This window comes from Sciurus carolinensis, chromosome 2 (genome assembly GCF_902686445.1).
Source record: "Sciurus carolinensis chromosome 2, mSciCar1.2, whole genome shotgun sequence".
Classification (NCBI taxonomy): Eukaryota; Metazoa; Chordata; class Mammalia; order Rodentia; family Sciuridae; genus Sciurus; species Sciurus carolinensis.
This window is the reverse complement of record NC_062214.1, coordinates 162814704-162836477: the sequence shown is the minus strand read 5'-3', so window position 1 is coordinate 162836477 and position 21774 is coordinate 162814704. Positions and strand designations below refer to the sequence as shown.

Below are 21774 nucleotides of genomic sequence, written 5' to 3'. Positions count from 1 at the left end.
TGAAGGATCATTTTTTAAAAAGTTCACAGTTCTTTCATTTGAAGAAAAGCATCAAACTGAAGCACATTCATTTTATTACTGCCTACCCAGTTATGCTTCTGCTGTCAATCTTAGCCTCATATTTTAACCACTTGAAGTTGTGCTTATGTATGTCTCGATAGCTTTTTTTGATGCTGGTATTAATTTGCTTTCACTTATGTGCTTTCTTTATGTTCTTGCAATGTTTTGCTATGAAAGACATTACTTTTGTTTTATAGCAATAGTAATGAATATATTTAAAAACTCAGTAAAAATCAGACCAATTTCCAAGTTTGTTCTTTAGCCAAAGGGACTTGCCCACTATCATTTTATAAGGTAACAGGTTATTGAGTTATAATTTATAGAACATAAAGTCACCATTGTAAAGTTTATAGTTCATTGGTTTTTAGTAATATTTACAGAGTTGTGCACCTGTTACCACCATGTAATTGTAGGTATCTCCCAAGCAAATCCATACCCATTAGTAGTCACTCCCCATTGTACTTCTAGTCTATAGATTTGCCTATTTTGGGTATTTCATACAAATGGAATCATATATGATATGACTTTTTGTGTCTGGTTTCTTTCCCTAAAAATGATGTTTGGAAGGTTCATCCATGTTGTAAAAATACTCTGGTAACACACTACTTCTTTTCCTTTGATGACTGAATAGTACTCCTTTGCATCACATGTTATCTGTCCCTTCATCAGTTGATGGTCTTTTGGGTTGTTCCACCTTTTGACTGTTTTAAATATTGCTACCGTGAACAGATTTTTGTATGGATATTTGATTTTATTTCTCTCCATTGTACACCTGGGAGTGATGTTGTTTCATCACAGAATAACTGGAAATTTTGAGGAATTGTCAAACTGTTTTCCAAAATGCCCATACCATTTTACATCCTTGCAAATAATATATGAGGGTTCCAGTTTCTTCATATCTTGGTAAAGACTTTTTATCATCCCTCTTTTTAATTATAGCCGTCAAAATAAATAGTATCTTCTTCTTTTGCATTTCTGTAATAGTACAATTGATCACTGTTTCATGTGTCTTTTAGCCATTTGTGTACATTCTTTAGGAATGTACACAAAAAAAACCCTGTCCTTTGTCCATTTTTGCATTGAACACACATTTTTAGGTTCAGTTATCCATTTTGAGTTGACTATATGGTATGGGGTGTGGGGTAGGGGTCTACCTTTATTCTTTTGCATGTGGGTATCCAGTTGTTACCAGCACCACTGGTTGAAAAGATTATTCTTTCTGCATTGTCTTGGCACCCTCGCTGAAAATCGTTTGACTAAATTTGAGGGATTGTTTTTAGACCCTTAGTTTTATTCTGTGATCTGCCTGCCTGTCCTGACAGTATCACGCTCTGTTGATTACTGGAAGCTTTATACTAAGTTTTGAAATTGAAAAGTTTGAGTCCTCCAATTTTGCCTTCCTTGCAAGATTGGTTTGGCTTTCCTGGGTATTCCCATATAAATTACAGGATCAACTAGTCAATTTCTGTAAAAACAAAGCATTTGACAGGGAATGCATTGAATCTGTAGTGCACACTGTCATTTGACCTGGGCCTTAGCTCATTTTCTTTTTTGGACTACATCTTTTAAGGCATGGTCTCATTATGAGTATGTGGATGTGATATTATCAGGATTCTCTTGTTCACTTAAAATTATAAATGATTGAGGGGGCTGGGGTTGTGGCTCAGTGATAGAGTGCTTACTTGGCACATGTGAGGCACTGGATTGGTTCTTAGCACCACATAAAAAATAAAGGTATTGCATCCATGTACAACTGAAAATATTTTTGAAAAAAAGATTATAAATGATGAAGAACATAAAACATGTTATTCTCTTATAACAAATATACTGAAATAATGAATGTTTACTCTGATGACTATTTATATAATGAGCATACCTATGTAACAAGAACCCAGATCTAAAAAGAACAATATAGGTATCACTGAGGACTTTTGATATTTTACCTTATTTTCTGGTAGAACTGAAAACTTATCATAATTGTGTATTTGGAACATAATATTAGTAGGTAACATAGCACGGTGTTTTGATGTCATGCACTTCAGGCCTTGACTGCTTGGGTTCTAATCTCAACCCTACCACTTATTATCTCTGACACCGTAGCAAGTTACTTAACCTTTCTGTGCCTCAGTTTTCTTATCTGTAAAATTGGCTTATATAAACTACTTCATTGGGAAAATTCAGATGTAGATTGCTTAGAAAAGTGCCAGATGATCATAGTAAGTGCTATATGTGTTGGCTGTTAATATTAATGTTATTGTTATTATTGTATTTCTCTTCACAACAGTATAAGCCCTTTGTCTGACTTATTTATCCCTATATTCCTGCAGACTAACATGGTGCTTGGTGCATAATAGATACTAAATACCTTTCTTGAGGAAGAAAGAAATGAAGGGAGGGATTTTAAATAATGAATGATCATATGCCTAAATTCTTTCCTGAAATGACAACTGTACTGTTTTTCATTTACCACAGCTTTTGGAGCTATTTGACAGTGAAGACCCTCGGGAACGGGACTACTTAAAAACAGTCCTACACAGAATTTATGGCAAGTTTCTTGGTCTTAGAGCATTTATCCGAAAACAGATTAACAATATTTTTCTAAGGTAAGTGGAGGGTGGGGGATCAGTGGAAGCAAAGTTGATGTTTTTATAGAAATATTAAGTATTTCAGTATTTGAACATAGTGTACTGACTATTCCAACTCACTTACTTCCCTCCCTCCCTCCTTTCTTTCCTGCCCTCTCCTCTCTTTGCTTTTAAGGTTTGTTTATGAAACAGAACACTTCAATGGGGTAGCTGAATTGCTGGAAATATTAGGAAGGTAAGTACTTTCTATGTAATTGTTAATCTCAGGTGAAATATCATTCTGAAGATTAGGTTCAGGTGGCACAGAGAAATGCTGACCTAGTTGTCTTGCTGTATATACACTGGGTCTTTCTCATTTGTGCTTAGCATGTTTCCCAACTGACTCTACAAGACACCATTTCCTCTTCTTCTTGTTCCACAATTATGCATTGCTCATTCCTCTAGAATGACTGAAAGAGCCAACAGTCCATTCATTATTGTAGAGACAGTATATCTCATTGTGGTCAGGCCAGTCACATCAAAACATCTTATTCATCCTAGCATAGTTTCTAGGCTACCCATGCTTTGCCATATCTGTTGAAAGCAAATTTATAATAGATTGGAAAGGTTGCCATTTTCAGTGGAACTATGTACTCAGGTGTAGTTCTAGAACAGCTGCTGCCTGTCGTAGTGGAACAAATTGGAAAGAGACAGCTGTTATGCAGGTTTCTATACACAGGGAGCCTAACGTTGCTGGACAATGTGATTACTTAGTCTTTCCTCCTGATATGAGGAGAAAAAGAAAGCGAACTCACCCAATTTTCTCTCATCGACCTCCTGAGGTTGGCCAGAGATTTCAGGAATGAGAAGGAATAATATCTGGAAATGGAAAGAGATATATTAAAGGAGGAAGTGAGCAAAGCAGGCATTATATGGGGAAGACGAAGAAGAAGGAAGGAAAAATAAAGTTTGGGTTTTTTTTGTTTTTTTTTTTTCAATAGGAAGCTTTTGGAAACCATTGTACTAGTTTTAAGAGCACAGGAGCCTTTGTTGGGTGTTCAGGGGTGATCATAAGCAAATTCACTTCTCTTAAACTTCTTCCTACTTAAATGAACTCTTTGAAGTAACTAAAAAGTCTTGACTGCCATTCTGGGTTTGGTGTTTTTGGACAAACAGCTGATTAAGACTTAATCAGACTCTCAAGAACAGTTTGTTTCAGTCTCACATGTTGTGGTAACATTGCTAATTCATGTCTCTTTTCTTTTTCCTAGTATTATCAATGGCTTTGCTTTACCTCTTAAGGCAGAACACAAACAGTTTCTGGTGAAAGTGTTGATCCCTTTACACACTGTCAGGAGCTTATCACTCTTCCATGCCCAGGTAGAATTTTAAAGTACAACTACTTTTTAAGCCAGATGAAAAGTTTGCAAACTCAGTGTTTCTTCTGATATTGATAGTTCCTTTATTTATTTTTTTTTAAAGTCTTGTTAAAGTTTAAAATATCCCTGAGGATAATTAGGATGTATAGATTTTTTTCTGTTCACAGTAGAACCATGGGAATATTTTAAGATGGGAGCAACTGATGTTCAGTCTTGTTTCTTTGATGATTTGCCCAAGTTCATCCAGATATTGAGCATATTGCCTACAATAGAATATATGTGGGCTCTTCAGATTTAGATCTTTGGACATTGTGTAATAATTTTTTAATGTTCTCGAATATTTTGTCCTACCTCCCTTTGCATTGGACCATCAGGTGCCCTTTTGCCCCTTCTTCTACTTCATTCACCATTTCTTTCTCACTTTTCACACAGAAATGAACATTCTCACAAGTAAACAAGTCTTCAGTATTTTTACATTTTTTTAAAAACCTTGATTACTTTAGAAAGCATATCCTGTCTTGTCCCCATTCTAATGTCTGTGCTAACACTACCTTGCATGGAAAGCTTGTCACTAAAGGACAGATAAATGGTCTAGTGGTATTTTTAATTTTAGTATTTCAAGGCTCTGACTCCTTCCCTCCAGTGGAAATGCTTTGAGTTTGCATAAAAATGTAACACAGTTTTCTGCATCATGTTCTTTAAATGTGAAATTCTGTGTTTTGAGGAAAAATTAGTCCATTATGTTTCTAATTTAGAACACTATCAAAATGGTGTTTCTGAGGGTGGACTTCTTGTCCAAGAATCTGACAAGCCCTTCACACATTTTGCCTTTTATTTTTGCAATAGGCTGTCTATCACATTTGGTGATCATTTAAAAGAATTCTTTCTTAGATGTTGTGTTAGTATCAGATTGGGACTCCGCATTTCTCTAGGTTCTAACTATGGGAGGTATAGCCTTTTATCTCTTTTTGTGAAACTGTTAGTTTGTGTTTGCCATTGCAGGCAACCAGCTGGGTCTTGAGAAAGTGCCTACCTCCCCGGTAGAACTCTTTTGAAAAGCACAGTAAAACCTAGTACTATTGATGTTAGCAAAGAGAGAAAGGAAGCCATGAGATGTAGCCCAAACTGTATGTAAATGTGATACTTTTAGAATATGTTTTTAGAATGTGATGTTTCACCTCTGCTTTTCATTAGCTGGATGCTTCCAAGTCTCAGTACTCTTTAAAAAAGAAAAAAAACCTCTTAGGACCATATTAGTGTTGGTTTTTGATTAGGAAAAGTAGCTTTTAGCTGGGCATTGTGGTGCGTACCTGTAGTCCCAGCCACTCAGGAGACTGAGGAAGGAGGATCACTTAAACCCAGGTGTTCAAGGCCAGCCAGGGCAACACAGCATAGGAAGACCTTGTCTTTTTTTTTTTTTTTTTTTTAAGAGAAGAGCTTTTATTTTGCTTGATATGTTTTATTTTTATGAGAGTTAAAATGAATTCATTGTGAAGTTAAGACCAGACCCTGGAGACATTTTAGGAAGTTTTAATAGTCTTATCTTTTGAGGCCTTGGTATAAAGAGTTCACAATTTTGTCTTTCACTGTTTTGTTTCTTCAGTTGGCGTATTGTATAGTCCAGTTTCTGGAGAAAGATCCTTCACTCACAGAACCAGTAAGCTTTCCTCCCACCCCACCTCAAGTTCAGAATTTAACTTCAGAAAAATAACTTTTCATTAAAGTGTGTATTCAAAAGTAAATACCACATTTTTTTTTCCCTTTCTTACTAGGTTATTAGGGGACTAATGAAATTTTGGCCTAAAACATGCAGTCAAAAAGAGGTAAGTGCTTACTGTCAAAGAGTAACAATAGCTTATTAAGTGCTTTGCTGAGTGCCAGGCATTGGGCTAAGCATGTAAATGTAAATCATCCAAAGCTCATTTGTAGCTCTATGAGGCAGGACTGTCCATCTCATTTATTAGTGATGATTTGAGACTTAGAGGGGAAGTAGCCCACTCAAGCATACTAACAACAGGTGAGTTGATCAGAACCCACCTCCCTAAATCCTGAACTTGGGACTTTCATCCACTGTGCTGATGGTCTCAGGTAATCCCAGATGAGACCCCACTCATGTGTCCAGTTGCCTAGTTCTGTTGTTGTCCCCTTCATAGTATTTAGATTTTGCTCTTCACTAGATATAGAAGCTATAGCAAACTGCTCACACGCCTACTTAAAACACAGTATGGATGGGATCTTAATGTGTATAATCTTAAATTATGTAATAGCCTTTAGTTTCATTCACAAGTAGCCCTAGGAAGTTCTGACCTAGAGTCATTTGTATCTTTGTTGAGACCTAAGCAGGCACATACTGCTGTGTAAGGTTTTGGGGAATGAGTCCTCAAGCACACACCTTGGAGGTGAGCCTAACTGAATCTGCCCCCGATCTATAGCCACTCTGCTGAAAGGTTAGACCTATGTGGAACTTGGCCTAGAAACTAAAGTCAACTATTAGGTTTATATTTTGTGAGAATTTTAATTGAACTTTTTGTCTTGACAAATGGCAAGGTTCAAAGTCCTGCTTCATGCAATTTCAAAAAGTCATGTAATTTCATGATATCTGTTAGGTAAAATTTAAACTGTGCATTGCTGCCCAAAACATCCCAAGATATGCCAGCAGGATCATTTTTCATGTTTTACTTGCATACTTAATTTTTTCCTAGTTATTTTCCATAGTTCCTTTTTAAATTTCCCCATCATTTTTCCATTATATTTAATATAGTTGATCAAATCAACTATTATTCCAGCTCCGTCTTATAATCGAATTGTTCTGATCTCTAGGTACATTGTGCTGAGGCCATGAGATTCACTGTGCTCTCTAGAGGGCTTATGTTAGTGTGTGTGTGTGTGTGTGTGTGTGTGTGTGTGTGTGTGTGTAAGTACAGAGGATGGGATCAGTGTATGTTGACAAGTTTAATGTGGTACCTTCATGTGGGTGAGTTTGCTCATTTGTCTTGTTCATTTGACTTTTTTCTATTCTGTTAATTGGTATATCTACTGCACAGCAGAGATCACACCCTCTCGGCAGATGGCTGCCTGCGCCACTATGTATTTCTGCATGTCTACGCAGGAGGCCCCCCTCCCATTGTTTGAAAAAAGAAGAAAAGGTGGGGTAGGAGAGGTAGAGATAGTTAGGTTGCTAGCAGTAGATGGGAAAGCCCTACAGGGAGAGCCCTTTTTCCCAGGGTCCTGGTGCAGTGTGTGAGCACCCCTTGTTCCCTGTCATGTGTAGCAAGTAGACTACTTTTTTCAAACTAGGTTGGATTCTATTTTCAATGTTGTAGGGAATTTTTGACATATATCCTGTGGTGTGAATTCTTTGTAAAATGAACATCTCTAACATGGGATAATGCATATGTTTTTGGTTTTATGTGCACATTTTTCACAAAGTGGGGTAAACTACATTAATCCTCAATGATCATGTTGATTTAAAAAAAATTGTTTTAGATATTGATAGACCTTTATTTGATTCATTTATTTATATCTGGTGCTAAGAATAGAACCCAGTGCCTCACACATGCTAGGCAAGTACTGTACTACTGAGCCACAACCCCAACCCCAATCATGTTGATTTTTAAATTAAGTGCCTCACATTTATGTTTTGCTTCTACTTATAGGTCATGTTCCTTGGGGAGCTGGAAGAAATTTTGGATGTGATTGAACCTTCACAATTTGTTAAAATTCAAGAACCTTTGTTTAAACAAATTGCCAAGTGTGTATCTAGCCCCCATTTTCAGGTTGGTAGTAAAGAGCACATGAGCCAGAGTGACCTATGCAACATGAATTGTTTTGGTTAGAGTTTTATTTGTCTTGAAGGAGGTGTAATGGATGCCAGCTGCTTTTTTTTTTTTTTTTTTTTTTTTTAATTTGCTATATTTTGTTTGTTGTTTTATTTGCTGTTGGTTTTTTATTTGAATTTTCTCACATATCAATTATCTTAACAGCCACCCTATCTTGAGCACCTTCTGCTTAATGGCCACTGTGATGGTGCCTTCTGTCCAGAATCTTGAAGTCCTGTAATACCTATAAGGAAGGCATTCTGTGTTTTATAGATTTACAGATAGGAATACCAAAACTCGAAGTGGTAAAGTAATTTATCTCAGGGAAATTGCTGGATAAGAAGTGGGCTGGTTGGGTTCCGTTTGAATTAGAAAGAAGCCTAAATAATACTTAAAAAAGAGAGAGAGAAAAAAAAGATAACCCTAATATTCTATACTGTGCTGGATGCTTTATGTACATTATTTATAAACTTCACATTATGTATGAGGCTCTTTTCCATTTTTTTTAGATGAGACTCAGATAATGCTTTGCACAAAGTCCCAAATTAATAGAGCATGGAGTTAAAATTTTGATCTTACACATAGCTTCTTACTGAAGCCCATGACCTTCCTGTGGCCTGCTCTGCCTCCTTGTGGCCACTGAGGGAGAACACAGGGAAGGTAGACCTTGGCATCAGCTTTCTTTGCTAGAGCCCTTGCTGCAGTGCTGTGGAACCTACCTAGAGAAGAAATGGGGATCAGAGTCGAAAGACACATTTGGTTTTATCCTCTGCCTGTCTCACTGAAGATCCATCTCATAAACCTAGAGGATTGACTTTACATACTACCTGTCATGTCAAAGAGATTTTTCAGATTGTGGTTTGCAACACAAAAGCACATTCAAATGGAGTCATTTGATGGGGAACTTTCCCCTAAGCTGTCATTATCCAACAGAGGCAGAGGTTGGCTCTTGCTGTTGTTTTAATTTTTGACCTGGAGACATATTCATTTGTCAAAGCAGCTATCTTATGAGAATTTAATGGTCGTGCTACAAAGAAAGGGGAAAACAAGCAGAAACCATTACATGAAGTTTTCAGGTGACATAACATGTATCTGGATAAAAATAGAAAACTGCAGAATAGTATATAGGCGCTTTGCATATTACACCTGTAATGCTTAAACGTCTGGATCATTCACCTTGTTTTTTCCTTTTCATTGGGATGTTTGGTGTAAGAGAGGCCAAGAAGCCAGGCTCTCTTTTAAATGGGCATCACTGGGGAGGTTTAAATGATGCTCAGAAGCTTAGAAAGAATAGACAATATAGTTGCTCAGGATGCTGTAGCAAAATAGCATTGACTAAGTGGCTTAAACAACAGAGATTCATTTTCTAATAGTTTTGGAGATTGGAAGACTGAAATCAGAGTGCCAGCATGGTTGGTTTCTGGTGAAGCCCTGCTTTCTGGCACGCACACTACCTCCTCACTCTGTCTTCCCATGGTCTTTCTTTGGTATATGTGTGCAGATTATTCATTCAGTCCAGATTATTCATTCTGCTCTTCCTTCTGGTACTTTTAAAACTATATCTGATACAGCCTCTAACACAGTTTATATTGGATTGGACCATGGATGCCTCTTTCCCCTACCAGGTGATCAGCACCTTAAGGATAACAAAGTAAGGAAGTTAAGAGCAGAGACTTTGGAGCCTGCTACTTGCTGGCTTATCTCCTCTAAGCCTTATTTTCCCCATCCTCAAAATAGAAATAATGGTACCAACTCTGTTGGTTCTGAAGTTTAAAGGAGCGGAACACTTAGCACAGTACCTGGCATGTAGTAAACATTCAATAATGATTACTTTCTCTGTATTCTTAGGGTCTAGCACCTAGTGAATCCCAGGAATTTTCTTGAACCAAGTGAAATAATGTAAATGGAAAGGTTCTAATTTTTCAGTCTATTAATAGGGCCATCTTGTACCATTTTTGTCTGTGTAAGACATAATTTCTTAATCTGTATGAATGAAGGAAACTACTCTCCTTTTTCCTTCTCCATATAACTACTCTTTTTAGAGATTTGTTTTTGAGGCAATCCTTTGAATTAATAAAATCCAAGATGAGCAATTCAGTCCCAACAGGCCAAGTAAGAATAAGTTGGTAATGTGGTAGGCAGAGAATGGGGATCTAAGACAGCAAGCTGATATTGCTGTAGCAGCGTCTCTGAGTCCAGAAACTAAGCAGCCATCTTTAAGCTTTAAGCATCCTCAGCTTTAAGCATTTACTAGCAGTGTGATTTTGAATAGTTTACCCAATCTCTCCAAACCTCTTGAAACCTGCTTCTTGGATGGCAGTGAGGATGGTACATTGTACCTGCAGTGCAGGCTCACTGTGTGGCCACAGGAGGTACTTAATAAACATGGCTGCTGTACAGGGATGGGCACCTGTGGGTTTTCCTGTGCATCTGTTGCTTTACGCCAACCATATGCTAGGCCATGTGGTTGCTCTAAAATATGTGGGATGAGAGAGGTAAGCCAGGAAAGGGGATCTGTAAGATGGGATGAAGTGATGGGGAAATAGTGTGGTATGTGAAAGTAGTATAAAGATGTTTGGAGTGTGAGTGCTGTGTAGGGGGAAAATGTGTAATCAGATGAGATGGTAGAATTAAAGGAGAATATAAATAACAGGTAGGAAAACCAATATTTTTCCCTTCCCTTATTTGATGAACTACTTTGTAACTTTTTAAGAGATTTTAAATCCATAAAAATGTTAAGTGTGATTAATGTTTAATTTTTACTTTTGATTGAATGATTTTAAAATAGTATTTTAAAATACTTTTATTTGGAAAGATTATAACTTATTTTTTCTTTTCCCAAAGGTGGCAGAAAGGGCACTCTATTATTGGAATAATGAATACATCATGAGTTTGATAGAAGAAAACTCTAATGTCATCCTTCCCATCATGTTTTCCAGTCTTTATAGGATTTCAAAAGAGCATTGGAATCCGTAGGTTTTTAGTTTCTTTCTTCTCCTCCTCCCTTCTTCTTCTTCTTCTTTTTTTTTTTTTGGGTACTGGGGATTGAACTCAGGGGCACTTGACCACTGAACCACGTCTCTTTGTATTTTATTTAGAGACATGGTCTCACTGAGTTGCTTAGTACCTTGCTTTTGCTGAGGCTGGGTTTGAACTTGTGATCCTTCTGCTTCAGCCTCCCAAGCTGCTGGGATTACAGGTGTGCACCACTGTACCTGGCCTCTTCTTTCTCTTTTGCATAATAAAATGTCTTGAATGCTCACTATGTGCCACATGATGTACTTGTTGCTAAAGATGGATATATGAAAAGATGAAATCCCTACTTTTAGGAATTTGCTGACTGGTTGGGAGACTCTCAGGTAAATAGATATTTTAACAAAACAGCTATGTTTTGGTTTACTTGTGAGACTTTCTGACCTGTCTATGAAGGTATATATTTTGGGGATATCTGAAACTGAGAGAATATTGATGGGATGGCAGCCCATAAATTAAATCTTAAAAGAATTTGGGATGGGAAAATGCCTTTCAGACAGAGGTCCATCCATCATGTAAAATGACACAAAGATGTAAAAAGCACCTACCTGTCAAGTTCTGAGACCTGTGTGAGGTTGGGAGGGCTAAGCCACAGTGTATTTGGACCAAGGTGCTGGAAGATCAAGTTAGCAAAGGGACGTGGGTTCTGGGTGTGGTGTCACATGCCTGTAATCCCAGTGACTCAGGAGGCTAAGGCAGAGGATCATAAGTTCAAGGCCAGCCTCAGCAATTTAGCAAGGCTCTAAGAAACTTGGTGAGACCCTGTCAAAATAAAAACACAAGGGACTGGGGACATGGCTCAGTGGTTAAGTGCTGCAGGGTTTGATCTCTATTTCCACCGCCCCCCAAGGGAAAAAAAAAAAGAAAGGAAGGAAGGAAGGAAGGAAGGGGAATTAGGCCCACACTAATCTTTACCAATTATGTGATAAGCAGATACTGAAAGGTTGCAAAGAGGGAAGTAGTCTGAATAGATCTGCATTTTATAGCAAGATCTATTTTTTAACAACTAACTTGGTTACTAGACATATTCTATAGCGGGGGAAAAAACTTTAAAAATCTTAAAGAAGTTTAATCCAGCCCTGTGAATGTTAAAGCATTCTCTATTTGCATGACTTTACTTACTCATACATGAAATAGAAGGAAAATTTATTGTAGAATTAAAGAATTAATAGATGTATTTGGTGTATCATGTTTTTAAAATTTTTGCATATTATAGTAAAATAGCACATTTCTCTATTTTCAAACTTGCTGAGTTTGAAAATAAAACTTGAAAAAATAAAGGAATGGTCAACAGTTAAGTCTCATTATATAAATGGTCTCTTGAGGACCTGGAGAGTAGTTTTTTGGAATCTCTGTATCTGCTCAGTATTTGGTGCTTCTCCAGCACTGCCCTTATGAGGAAGATCAATCTGGAACTTTAGCAGAAGTGAATTTAAGTTTTCCTTTTGATGGATACAGGGCAGATAACACTTCAGCAAGTACACTTTCTTATAAATGTTTTTAAAAAATCAGACTCATGGTTTTTTAATAAATGACTTAATTTTACCAATGCCTTCTTAGTAGTATTGGGAGTATGGAAATAACATTTTATGTTTTTGTGAAGGGTAAAGCTGTTTAGATTCTAATATGAGTCTGTCAAAACCATCATGACACAGTTCTCACATTGTCTAAGGGCTTATTCTCCCACTTATTAAGCATTGGTCACCATTTTGGCTTTTAGTTGTATATGTTATATAACTAATAATGACCATCACCATCAGCTTGCCAGTTATCTATCTTGTCCGCCTCAATGTTGGTCAGCAAAGGAACTAAGCAGGAATAGATGGATTATTGATGCAAATCACAACTGGAAAAATAACGGACATTAAACTGCCCAGCTTATAGGGATTTGGCATCATATCTTTGAGTATGAATATGTGTGTGTGTTATGTGTATACATAGATACATGCATTTATCTATGTATGCATATATCTATGTATTTGATTTGTTTCCATGGGGACAGCTTCCGATTTTGGTTTAATGTATATTAATACTTCAAAAGTGAAATTTTATGTAATTTCAGGTCTTTAAGGTTAGTCCTACCATAAGTGCTTATTTTTAGGGTGAAGTTGCTTAATTAATCAATTTATTTATTTGCGGGGGGCAGTGTTACCAGGGTTTGAACTCAGGGACACTTGACCACTAAGCCACATCCCCAACCCTATTTTGTATTTTATTTAGAGTCAGGGTCTTCGCTTTTGCTGAGGCTGGCTTTGAATTCAGTGATCCTCCTCCCTCAGCCTCCAGAGATGCTGGGATTACAGTTGCATGCACCACATGCAACTGAAGTTGCTTTATTTTTACACTTAAGTTGCTTTATTTTTACACTTGCCTTTTAGTGAAACAAAATTATCAGGTGGCCTTGAGCAAGTCTCTTCTGGGTACTAATGATTTGAAGGGTAAAATCAGATTTTTTTCTCACCTAATTCTGCAACCCCTCAGAAAGATCTTGCCTTGAACAGAATTTAAATCCCTTGATGTGGACATGAACTATAGGTCACTTCTAGTTGTTCCAACTCTAAAAGGATGGGAACAGTTTGCATTTAAGCTCATTCAGACAAAAGTTGTGCTTTTGTTTTCTTCATTCTACATTCCATTATGTAAGACTAACCAATATGTTCCCTTTTCTCTGCTTCACAGGGCTATTGTGGCATTAGTGTACAATGTGTTGAAGGCATTTATGGAAATGAACAGCACCATGTTTGATGAGCTGACAGCCACATACAAGTCAGATCGTCAGCGGTAACTTTTTAAAGCTTTTTTGTCTGCAGTGCATTGAACTATTGAGTTCTTTCCTTGTTCTTTGCTGAAGTTGCCTAGTTTTACTCCAAATCATAGCCAGCACAATTTTGTTTATTTACATATTCATTTTTGCATGCTCATTAGCTGTGTCATTATTAGTGTGCCACTGAATAATAAAGCTTTTGTGACAGTGTCATTTTGATAAAGCCTGCTTTCCTCCCTTCCTTTATTTCAGTTCTGCCTCAGGGTTAAGAGCCTGGCACATAACTGGTATTTCAGGCCCACGTAAGGAGACCATCAGGTAGTTTGCCATCTGGATTCACTCCCATTCCTAACTTGCTTGGACTAGAATTGGACTGATGTTTTACTATACTCCAGCAGCAGGAAGGATGAGGCCCCATCATCTAGCTTTTTGGTGCAGAACTTACCTTCTGTTCTAGAATCCAAAAAATTCATTACAATTTAAAGTCAGTGAAAAGAATGTGGAGGTTCATAGTCTGGTATTAGATGAATCTTGATATGTTTGAGACCGTAGGGAGAAAAACCAGTGGATACCTCTATAGTAGATCTTTATGACTTAGTAAAGCCTTTTTTGACTTCATTTACACGGTTCTCCAGTTTTGTTATTTCTTGTCCAATGTGTCCCAATTTTCCTAAAGACATACATGGAGAGATTAAGGAGTCTAGAGAACTCTTAGTAGTTTTGACCTCTGATTTAACTTTGATAACCAAGAAACGAATATAAGCTTTGTAGATCATAAAACCATGAATTTCAGAGGTGCATGTAAATGTTCTTACCTAGGACCTTACTAAACCTCCTGGACAAAAGCCTGTCATTTCCTTGCTTTTTTGCTCTGCCTGATTTTGAATGTATTACTTGTGTTTTATTGATTAAAAAGAGCAATGCGGGGAAAGGTTTGGTGGCAGAGGGCAAAGGACCGTTACAGTGATATTTTTTTGTTTTCACCAGTGATATGGCTTATGATAAACAACTTTATTTTAGAATGTGGAAGTATTTAGCAACAGGCAGAGTCTGAGATTTTATTTTTTTTCCCTGCAATATTGGGATGAATATCATTTATGGGATATGTCATGCCACACTTATAATTTAAATTATTTTTTCTCTTTTTCATTGGTGCATTATAATTACACACAATAGTGGGATTTGTTATTACATATTTATACATGCAAACTTTAAATTCACTCTGTTAGCAGTTGTTGTAAATCATTAAATTTTTAATGACCCTCCATGCCCCAAACCTAAATTGAATTGTTTTGGTTTTTCTGGGGTGGGAGGGGTGGGATATTGGGGATTAAACTCAGGGGCACTCGACCACCAAGCCACATCCCCAACCCTATGTTTTGTATTTTATTTAGAGACAGGGTCTTACTGAGTTGCTAGTGCGTTTTTTCTGAGGCTGGCTTTAAACTCGTGATCCTCCTGCCTCAGCCTCCTGAGCCTCTGGGATTGTTGGCGTGTGCCTCTGTACCCAGCTGAAATTTTTTTAAAATGCTAACTAAGGGCACATTTTAATACCATGGTACAACATTAAAGGGTGTGTAATGCCTAGCATTTGTCTTATAGAGCAACAGAAAGCTTATTAATATTATCTCTCTTGAAAAAGGATTAAATCTATATAATCCCATCAATAATATTGAAAGGGCTGAGGCTAATAGCTCAGTAGCAGAACACTTGCCTTAGCATGTGCAAGGCAATGTGTTCAGTTCCCAGCATGCCAAAAAAAAAAAAAAAAGTTATTGAAGAACTTATTTCTAAAATATTCAAATTAATTGCTTTATATTGAATGAACAATAAAACTAATCATTTATGATCTAAACTAAATAGATCCCTTGAAAAAGATAAGAATTAACCAAGGGGAGCAAGAATACATAAAACTGTGAGGTTGATTCTGATAGTCTGACATAATAAAGTGAAATCACTTTATATTGAGTAGACTTTCTTAATGAGAGAAAGATTAAATTTTATTTTTGGTACTGTGGATTATCCCAGGGGTGCTTAACCACTGAGCAACATCACCAACACTTTTTAAATATTTTATTTAGAGGCAGGTTCTCAATGAGTTGCTTCACACCTTGCTTTTGCTGAGGCTGGCTTTTAACTGACGATCCTCCTGCTTCAGCCTCTTGAGCTGCTGGGATTACAGGTGTGCACCACTGTGCCTGGCTGAGAAAGATTATTTTAAAGCAAGGACAATACCTTTGTCAAATGATCAGTAGACAGTTATACCAAACAAATGGAAACATTGATCCCTTCATAGATTTGGGAATAGGAAAAGAGAATGAAGAGATTTATTTGGTACTCTCAGAGAAAAACTGAATGAATTTCTTTTCTGAATAACCTAGAAGTTAATGGTTTCAGTTCAGAGCATATTTTTAATTATTAGAAATATGAATATGGTATCTAACACCATTAGATACATACACCAACACTGGTGCTTTGTAAAATTGAAATTGGAAGAGAATCTGACAATATCTCAGCATGTGATTAGATTTTAAAATTCTCACCTACAATGATATGGCAGGAGAAAGTGGGGAAGAATAGGGTGACAATAAACATGTTTGTATTTACAATTTCTGAAGCTAAAGTTGTATGAAGGCTTTATTAGAACTCAGCATAAATTTCATCTGGAAGAAAAACTCCACAAGACAAGCTGCATGGAATGCTGTAAAAGTACTGATCAAAAACATTAATGAAGTGCTTCAGTAAGAACAGGATGAGTGTTGTAATGATATTAACACTTAGTTTAAATTGAAAATTAGGGTGATGCAAACCTGACATATGTTGAGCTGTTTTTCAGTTCAGTAACATTCCCAAGCCCTTGCTCACCGTCCCCTTTTCCCTCCTCATAAAAAGGTAAAATACATTAAAACTCAGCAGGATCTATAGATGAATTTATATGTGTTCAAATCAGTGTTCTCTGAGAACATTTATTTAGATTAATATTATCCCCAAACTGTATTGAGAAATAGAAAGTGATAATTTGCCAGAGAGCTTGCTTAACAGTGAAGAATCTGGATAAAGATTGGAGGATTATCAAATCTTGCTCCTTATTGCCCTGTAAATGCAATTTTTCAGGGTCAAAATTAAGAACTAGGTAATTCTTTGAATATGATTGTGTCCACTGAAATTCATATTATGGAAATTGCATTTGAGATAGCTGAAACCAATAATAAACAAGACCTAAATTTTCAAAGTAGCAATTATGAAACAGATTTTATCTAATATTGTGTAATTTAATATTTCTGCAAGATTCAAGTGGAATGAGAACAAAAAATTACTTAGGTTTCTCTAGAGTTTTTTTGTGGGGGAGTGGAGGGTGAAGATAAATGTCTATTGCTATAGAAGTTAGTAATAACTTTTCCAAAATTTTGATGATACCATAAAAAGTATGAGACATTGGAATTATGTAGAAATTTCACTTAACCTGTATGAACTTCTCTCAGTAAAAAATTGTGCAGTGGCTGAAGTTAAATCTTTGCAAAGTAAAATTGTGCAGGGATCAATTCTCTCGTGCCTGAGATGGCAGAGGAACCATTTTCAGATATTATTTGAATTCATGGATTCACATGGTTTTTACTAGCTCATTACAACATGAGAAAACTAGGGGTAGTACAATGAAATCATTTATTTATTTATTTATTTATTTATTTATTTATTTTGGTACCAGGGTTTGAACCCAGGGGCGCTTAACCACAGAGCCATATCTCTAGCTCTTCTTTGTATTTTATTTAGAGAGAAGGTCTTGCTGAGTTGCTTAGGACCTTGCTGAGTGGCTTAGGATCTCTCTTAAGTTGCTGAGACTGACTTTGAACTTGCAATCCTCCTGCCTAAGCTTTCTGAGCCTCTGGGATTATAGGCATGTACCACCATGCCTGGCTGAATTATTTTTAATAAATACGAATTTATATAATTTACAACATAGTCATAAGTTCTTTGATTATGTAATTCCCACTTGGTTGATATTAAGAACATTTTTCCTTAGTTTTAAATATATGGTTATTTCAAATGTCTTTGGCAAAGTAAAATTTATTGACCCTATTTTGTATTGTTTGGGTTTTTTGGTAAATTTTCCCAAACAATTAAATCTGAAAGTCTGGAAGTTACTAGTAAAATTGATATTGAACCAAATTTGAAGTCCTAGTAATTTAAAAAAATGTATAAAATACTATCAGCAAAGTTCCATCCAGATCATTAATTAAAACTAAAATTGCAAGTTTTCAGAAACTGCCAGAGTTTCAGTATATATGGCATAGGAAAAATTGATATGAGTAATAGAGTTTGCATTTTCTTGATCTTTGATAGTTTGTATTAGTGTCATTTCCAGCATCCTTTCTGAGATGAGTCCCTCTATTTGGGAACAAAGAGGAAGTCAGATTCTAACTAGGCCCCATGTAAAAATCACTAAGTACCCTTGGTTTTAGAACAACTGATACACATAAATCATCCTAATTTTTCTCAGTGATTTGAATTTAATTTTCTGTATTAAGCTAAATATAAAGGAAATTATTTTGAAATCTTTAAATGGTCTTTTTTTAAAAATATTTTTTAGTTGTCCATGGACCTTTATTTTATTTATTTATTTATTTATTTATTTATTTATTTATTTATTTATTTATAATGCTGAGAATCAAACTCAGTGCCTCACACATACTACGCAAGTGCTCTACCACTGAGCCACAATCCCAGCCCTAAAATAGTCTCTTTTCCAGTTCTCTTCATTAGTACTACTTTTGTGTCTATATTTTTTTAAATGTCAGAAAAGAAACCCCATGAGAAAGAAAAACTTACAAGCTTAATGCCAAACTTTTCAAAGACATTTACAACACACCTCAGGGAAAATATGTGAAGGGGCAGTTATTGTTGAATAATCTCTTTAAACCTTCTCAGCTGCTTACATTGTGTTCTGTTTCTTTCCCAGTGAGAAAAAGAAAGAAAAAGAGCGTGAAGAATTGTGGAAGAAATTAGAGGATCTGGAGTTAAAGAGAGGTCTTAGACGTGATGGGATAATTCCAACTTAACAAAAATATGACAGCAACATTACTAACCTGTGGAGTCACATTTATGTAGTAGAAGATGGAGCAACAGTTTTCTGTATTGTGCAACTTTACAGTAGATTTCACATTTGTTTCATTATTACAACAGCACTGTATATACCTGTCTCTAAGTAAAGGAAAAAAATAAGGACTTCAATCCAAAGTTTGGACAGTAGATGGACTTCTCAGAACTTTGCAAACATAATCATTGTTCTAACCCTCTTAAAAAAAAAAAAAAAAGCAGTCTTCAAAGATCTGTTGATGAAAGATCTGTTATGTTAAAATTCCATTATCAGGAGTTCTTATTTATCACTAGCAGAGAGTATGATACAATTTTCAAATGTGAACAATCTTAAATTTAGCTTGTCTTTCTGCTAAGCTGTTAAATGTATTTATAGTAAAGGAAGAAAAAAAGACTGTCATTTCCTTCTAAGTTTGTATAACATCTTCCTCTGGATAACTTGACTGTAATTTGACATCTTTTCCTTTTGCACATCTTCATAGTTGAATGTCCACGTTGAATGGGACCCTGAATTTTAAAGGTCCCTGATGAAAGTTTTGTCTACTGGGGTGAACATCTTTCCAGTAACCAGGTAGTCCTGGTACTCCTTTAGTTTTAAAATTAGGAGTAAAAAGAGAAGAGGTGATAAACATAGTAGGGAAGGGAATTTTGGATTCATGCATCAGTTTATGGTGAATCCAAATCAATGTCTTGAATCCTTTGAAAACAGGCACTGGGACATCACAGGCTTCAGTACCTGACCAGTATTAGTTGTAGACATCATTGAACATACATACCAGAGACATTTTTGAAATGTCAGAAAGACATCCTTTTGGACCATATGAAATAAAGACAAACACTAAACAATAAAACCATGAAATTGATCGCCAGGATTGCGAATCTAATTGGGAAAAGAGTTGAGCAAACAGCTTGGACTGTTTGGAGTTGTTGCCTTACTTTTTAATATGTATTTATAAAGTATTCCAGCAAAAGAGGATGTAGCCTCTGGGAAAAAACAAACATGTTACAGTGTTTTTTGTAGATTCTCGTTCTATATCTCATCACAGCGCCAGCCCTGTTTTTAGCCAGAAAGGATTCAGGATAAACATTATGCATTCTGATTGGATGCATATTCCTAACTACTGTATTTGTTACCAAAAGTGGTTCTACAAATGCTACTGAAAAAAGCTGGAAATTCCTAATGTCCTGAGTATTAATAATAAAGTTTAAAAATGCTTTTATATCAAAGGTGCATCGTGACCAAATTGTTTAAGAAAAAAAAAAAAAAACAACAAAGTCTAGGGCTGTATTATAGATAGATTTTATTGGCTCTTTGCTTTGTATTAAAAGAGGAATCTTACATCTTGGGTAGGTAAATTGCTGGTAAAACTTGTGTACACCATGTACTTACCTATTGTGGTTGCATTATTATGTATGAGAAGATATGTTTTGGGATTTGTTTCTAGGATGCTTTTGCTTTCTGTGGACATGGCAGCAGTGAGTTGATAATCTTAAACCATCACTTCCAGCAGTGTTCATGGTATAGAGCTGATTCTCTGTTCATATGTTGAGTTATGGTAGTAGCAAACATGAACATATGAACTATCGTTGCTCTCAGTAGAAATATAATATAAATATGGGCTTGTATATTTTCTTCCTTCCATTGAGATATAAAGTAGAATATACAGTTTTATTGTTTCCAAGAAAAAGGAAAAAAAAAAAATGCCACTGACCTTTCCCCCTATGAAGTGTTGCCAGATTATCAGGTCCTTGTGTGTACATAAAAGTCAGCTAATTATGGATATTGTCATCTAGGTAACTGTAAAAAAAAAGTGAATCAAAAGCAAAATTTGGCATTGTTATTCCTAAAAAGAAATAGCAGTAAAAAAAATCATATGCATCTCCAACACAACATGGTTTAATGGAATGGATAGTTTTCAATTTTATTTTAAACAAATGAACAAGAACATTGATGAGGACTCAGTGTAATGTTGGCAGAGGCTGCCAAAAATGAAACAGCTTACTTCAACAATGCTGGAACAAAGGTGCAAGTTCACATACTAATGATAAAAAATAAATTCTTCTCCTTTAGCCCTTTTGATTTTAGCCCTTCAGTTTTGACTCTGCATTAGTTATTTTTTACATGTAAACTTTTGTTTGCCATTAATTCATCTTTTAGATGGAAGGCATTAAAAATCACAGGTTTATGAAATGAGAAAGCCCAGGTTCCCTTTTTGCACCTTACCCTGTTAGGGAAAATGACACCAATATCCTTGATGTCAATTTTGTATGTTGACCCTTCCAAAATGGGAAGAATAAAGCCAAGTTTTAAGACATATTTAAAGAAGCAATTGGAACTATCTGTTGAAAATTCTAGAGCAACTTCTGAGAAGAAACACTGTCTTTTTCGTTTTTTGTTTAACTGAAAGTGACAATGTGACATTTGTCATGTTGTGTGCGGTGACACGGAGTAACTTAGGTAATCTGACTGTTGCACTATGTGACATATTTAAGGACGTACTTGCTGCATTTGCAGCAGCCCTCTCTCTGTCCCTTCCCGCAATTCTGCTGTTGCTGCAACTTGAGTTAATTGTGACAAATGCATCTTTGTGTTATATTTTGTTTGCTTCATAGTTTTCAGAACTATATATAAATATATTTTTTAAATAGCAAATATTGTAGTTAGTGATGATCACTCCAACCTTATCCCTACCATATTGGTTTCAGGGATAAGATTGAGTGTCCTTGGAAGAAAAAAAATATACACACAACCCTGTGGTTTAGAATGATGCTGAGGCCTTAGGCTGTGGGCCCAGAACAACTATGTGAGTGAAGTGACCCATCTCCTTTGAATCAAGCATGCATTCCTTTTTCTTATTGTACAAGTGTCCCCAGCTGTTCGTCTTCAGTGTTTAGTTTTTGTCCTTTCCAAGTTTGTTATATTTTGCTCTCCCTAACATCTGACTGTTTTTTAATAAAAGAAAAAAATTAAAAAAATAAATAATACCCTCGATGCCGCTGGATACTCACAAGCAGGGTTATGCTCCTTCATCTTGGGCTTCTTTGCCTAATTGGAAGGATTT

The 21774-nt window shown here is 36.0% G+C and overlaps 1 protein-coding gene across 3 annotated transcripts in view; it reads left to right on the top strand.

Moving 5' to 3' along the window:
* The window catches only part of Ppp2r5e (protein phosphatase 2 regulatory subunit B'epsilon), a 160949-nt gene extending 140504 nt beyond the window's left edge, over nucleotides 1-20445 (top strand). For 2 of the 3 annotated variants that reach the window (XM_047538891.1, XM_047538889.1), the window contains exons 6-14: nucleotides 2533-2663; nucleotides 2821-2880; nucleotides 3896-4004; nucleotides 5607-5660; nucleotides 5776-5826; nucleotides 7660-7779; nucleotides 10666-10793; nucleotides 13534-13635; nucleotides 18576-20445. In XM_047538891.1, coding sequence (XP_047394847.1) covers nucleotides 2533-2663; nucleotides 2821-2880; nucleotides 3896-4004; nucleotides 5607-5660; nucleotides 5776-5826; nucleotides 7660-7779; nucleotides 10666-10793; nucleotides 13534-13635; nucleotides 18576-18675 — 855 coding nt within the window. In that variant the 3' untranslated portion in view covers nucleotides 18676-20445. The remainder of the gene's footprint in view (nucleotides 1-2532; nucleotides 2664-2820; nucleotides 2881-3895; nucleotides 4005-5606; nucleotides 5661-5775; nucleotides 5827-7659; nucleotides 7780-10665; nucleotides 10794-13533; nucleotides 13636-18575) is intronic. The other variant, XM_047538892.1, reaches the window with a different exon arrangement.
* The last annotated feature ends 1329 nt before the right edge of the window (nucleotides 20446-21774 follow it).